General features: G+C 31.4%; 1 protein-coding gene across 1 annotated transcript; it reads right to left on the bottom strand.

Moving 5' to 3' along the window:
- Nucleotides 1-1,700: 1,700 nt before the first annotated feature.
- LOC111376814 (transcription factor MYB108-like) lies at nt 1,701-3,447 on the bottom strand. The gene is made up of 3 exons (XM_022999816.1): nt 3,116-3,447; nt 2,680-2,809; nt 1,701-2,592 (listed from the first exon to the last, which is right to left on the bottom strand). Exons 1-3 carry the CDS (start codon nt 3,282-3,284, stop codon nt 1,932-1,934), a joined length of 960 nt encoding a protein of 319 aa, XP_022855584.1. The 5' UTR covers nt 3,285-3,447; the 3' UTR covers nt 1,701-1,931.
- Nucleotides 3,448-4,485: the final 1,038 nt, after the last annotated feature.

Below are 4,485 nucleotides of genomic sequence, written 5' to 3'. Positions count from 1 at the left end.
GTGGCTTCTCTATGAGGCACGCGGCATAAAAAGATTCCCGCAGCCAGACCCCCACACACCTCCTCTCTATTTATGGACGTAATAATGCTATTTGCAATCGTTCATTATTGCAATCATTTGATGTAAAATACAAGTAGTGGTTAGTGATTTAATACATAAAATAATAAAAACTATCATATTAGTGTATCAAATCAAGAACCATCACATGTGTGCTATGTTGGACGATTGCAACGTTGAGTTACTGCAAATAGTATTATTCGCATGCATATCTACGTGTATACAATTATTTATATGTATATTGTACGTATTTTTCCTATTTGTACTTGTGACCATTTCATCACGTTCTTCAAGTCCACAAGAAGACTTATTTTCCAAGTTCTTAAAAGGGATATTTTTCGTTATTTACTGTTGAATGCTGCTTAATGCTAATGGTCCCAGCAAATGAAACAATTTTCTCTTTTCACATTAAAATTTCAAAATGGATATGAGATAAATTTTGATCAACTACCGAACTATCTTAAAGTTACGAAATAAGTTGTGTTATATAAACGATTCAATATATTAGTATGGATATTAATAATTTATGTCCATGTTATGTTAAGAGCAGAAATCTCACGACGTTTCAATATGAAAATAGCATTTTGTGTATGGAAACAAAATAGACATCTAAAATAGGGTATCGAATTTCAGTAAGCTTAAATGAAAAGCTACCGTACTTTAAATTTTGGCGTTTCTCAACCAGCCAGAGTCTCATATTACTTAAATGTGAAAGTTAAGGATTCGAATTCTATCTATAAAAAAAAGCTGATATTTAAATGGAATTTTAATACTCAATATATTCCACGTACAACACATGTATATTGTGTAAATTGAATTTTATGGTAGTATAATTCAAGTGCAAAAAAATGAGACATTTCTTGATTTTGTCTAGTTATATGGGCTCAACTCAAAAGAACAACATTCGTCGTACAAAAACAAATAAATCAAAAACCAGATTGAAGACTATAATTGGGAGATTAGAAAATATTAATTAATATTCATTTTCATTCATGGGTAACATCGCAAGCCACTCACTTGTCATTTGTATAACATGATAAGATCACACTAATGGAAGACTTTAAAATAATAATATTCAAAAAATGTAGCATGTCTTTATTTCCCCTAATCTAGAACTACAAAAAAGTGGTCTTTTATTAATAATCTGGTTCAGGCCCCATAGTCTATGTTTCAAAAATTCCACAGATTAAAATAGTAAGCAACAAAGACATTTATAGTGGAATCAATTATGCATAATATCCACTAAAAAACAAGTGCATTAAATTCCTTTTTCATATTATCGCAAACAATAAATAAAAAAATAAGTAAATTATGAAAACATCAGTTAATTAGAGTGGTTCATTCAGTTTATTTACTATTGTAGAATTGAATTATAACAGATGATTACACATATCTCTTTTTCTATGTATTTAAAGAACATATGGAGACTTAAGGTATGTTCGGTAATGATTATGATAAGTGATTTTTTTAACCGTTAGAAAGAAAAGTGGATATCACCCGTGAGTGAAGAAATAAAAAATGACGGTTAGCATAGTGAAATATCGATCAAAAATTGCTATCAAATGGTAATTAAGTTAATAAGGATGGATATATAATAGAGAGAAAGTACAATTAAGTGTCAAATATCCAATAAAAGAGACCGATACTCAAACTAATGTCAATTTCAAAGAATTATATAAAAAAAACCCTAGAATTACAATTTATTTTTACCCCCCACAAATTAAATAAGAAACGAAAAAAACCAAATAAGAATTAATACAAACATCAAATCCACTGATTAATTCTATATGTGACCAAAAACCTATTTCCTTTTTTGATGATTTGATGACTTCTTTTTTTTCTACAACTGAGGATTAAACACTTCGATTTATTCCTTAAAAATTGTTGTTGAATTGCTGTTGTAAGAACAAGTCATCATCATTCCACAAATTCTCGTATATGTTCCCTTCGTCCATCCATTGATTATTTTGCTCCATAACTGTGAAATCTAACCCTTGGTTAAAGTAACCTGTGGGGCTGGTTAAGGTTTCTCCATAGGCTAGCTGATTAGCAGGATAGTAATCCTGATTAGTGTTCTGATTAACTGCATAATTGTAACAATCTGTGAGGTCTGAAACTGGGGTGCCGAATGAGTCTGATGAGGCGGCGGTGCTAGAATTCTCCGCCGTGTAGCTGGTGGCGTTTGTGTTAACCGGAAAAATACCGCCGCCATAATTCCCAACCATGTTACTGTTGTTAGCCTGTGGCACTGGCAACCCCTTTTGGCTTGGGCCTCTGTTGTCTATACTGGAAATGTTATGGCTGATGGGTTTGTATTGGGTGGTGGAGGAAGCACCGCCGGCAGCTGCTGCGGCAGCGGCCGCCTGAATTCTCTCAACTAATCTTGGCATCCAAAGATAACGCATGGTGTCCTTGAATCTCTTGCTGTTCACGTCACATTTGAGCTGTTTAGCATGTTTTTGTACTCGTGTTCTCCAATAGTTCTTGATCTCATTATCAGTTCTACCAGGCAAATATTGAGCAATTTTTGACCACCTACAACATCGATTATTCAAAATCAATTAAATCATGTATATTTATTTAAATCTCATCTCCAACGTAATTTATAGAATATTAACTTACCGATTACCCCATCGAGAATGGAGTTCAAGAATCAAAAGTTGTTCTTCAAGAGTGATATTTCCTCGTCGAACATCAGGGCGTAAATAGTTCAGCCATCTTAATCTACAGCTCTTTCCAGTTCTCTTTAGACCTGTGCCGGTGAACTTTCCATTAGCCAACAATTTTTTTTTGTAAATTTCTCAGAACTATCTAAAGCCCTACTTTAATAACTTTATAGCTTGTGCCTTTTACTTTAGCCCCTACATACAACTTTTATTGGGCGATTTCAACACTTTTTTTTATGCTCATTCTGTACGGCCATTGAACTTTGCAAATATGATATATTCACAAAGTAAAGAAATGAATGCTTCCTGCTCATAAATATTCTTGATCATATCTATAGATACATAAGTATATATTCAGTCCGCAAAACCAACCTTTTTAAAAATTAAATTACCTGCAGATTGAGCGAGGGAATTCCAACGCCCTTCACCGTGTTGGGAGATGTAGTTAATGAGAGCGAGGTCTTCTTCGAAAGTCCATGGACCTCTCCTAAGCTCCATTTCTTCTTCACTAATTTGGTTGTTGAAATTTGCACCATCTAATTCACCATGATAAAAATCCATCTTTATTGATTACTCTTAATAGAGAAACTGATTGATTGACACAAAAAGGTATCTAAGAATTGGAGAGATTTTTAGAGAGATAGTTTTGTACAGAAAGTGGTTAATACAAGAAGATAGAGAAGGTGGGTTTATATAGAGAGAGAAAGAGAGGTTTGAAAATGGTGGAAAGGGGTGAGGTGCTAGAGCCGCAATTAGTACTTAAACTGGGTTTTCCGTGTGTTCAGAGTGACTTATTTTTTGTTTTGTTTTTGCTTCTTTTTTTATTTATTTCTTCGCGGAATTTTTGACTTTCTCACTCCTCTTTGCTGCTAAATTTCCACAATAGAAAATGTGTCCAGGGTATAATTCAATACATGAGGACTTAATTAATCTTTTAAGTTGCACCATTGAATCTCAATAAAATGCTTATGCTAATTAGAGCAACGAATTAGGGATTAATTGAGGTGTTAGCATTAGGGAAATTAGAATTAAAGAATATATCCCATTCATTAATATATCTCCGGACAGATTTCTATTAATTGTATGGTTCTTGTTTTTCATTTTCATTAATATATCTCCGGACAGATTTCTATTAATTGTATGGTTCTTGTTTTTCATTTTGGTCAAATTGTTCTCTCTCTATTATTATTATTATTATTAATTTTTTTTTTTGCTCAAGGAAAAAAAATGTAAATCTTCATAATTTTCTGAGGGGAAAAGGTATTCAATTATATATCCCATCTTTCGTAAAAATTTAAAATAAATCAAAGCTGACAATTGATTTTAATAACATATTTTATGGAACCTACAACTTTTTAACTACATATTTCATCGACTTCTATTAAAATTTATTAAAAAATTAGTTATTTATAAAATAAATTATAATAAACTCAATCAAGAAGAAACTAAATTAAATCATTTTTATTTATAAAATTAAGTTCCTAAATTATTTACTCAAATTTACAATTAACTCATGCTGGAAGAAGTTAAATTAAATAATTGTTACTTATAAAATTAACTTCCTAATTTAATTACTTAAATTTACAATGAACTCAGGGTGGACGAAGTTAAATTAGATAATTGTTACTCATAAAATTAAGTTTCTAATTTAATAATTTAAACTTCCTTATGACTCAAGTTGAAAGAATGTTATCATTTGACAGATGATGTTGGCATTCATATTTCTTCGATAATGAGGTATATATTACTAATTATAATCACA

This window comes from Olea europaea, unplaced genomic scaffold, assembly GCF_002742605.1.
Source record: "Olea europaea var. sylvestris unplaced genomic scaffold, O_europaea_v1 scaffold1562, whole genome shotgun sequence".
In the NCBI taxonomy this organism is placed as follows: Eukaryota; Viridiplantae; Streptophyta; class Magnoliopsida; order Lamiales; family Oleaceae; genus Olea; species Olea europaea.
This window is presented reverse-complemented; position numbering and strand designations above follow the sequence as displayed.

Bases quoted from the DNA above. Each gene is read 5' to 3' on its own strand.
- LOC111376814 (XM_022999816.1), bottom strand. From the start codon at position 3,284: ATGGATTTTTATCATGGTGAATTAGATGGTGCAAATTTCAACAACCAA. The intron at 2,810-3,115 runs GTAATTTAATTT...TCACCGGCACAG, and splicing joins TTCCCTCGCTCAATCTGCAG to GTCTAAAGAGAACTGGAAAG. The intron at 2,593-2,679 runs GTAAGTTAATAT...TCGATGTTGTAG, and splicing joins CATTCTCGATGGGGTAATCG to GTGGTCAAAAATTGCTCAAT.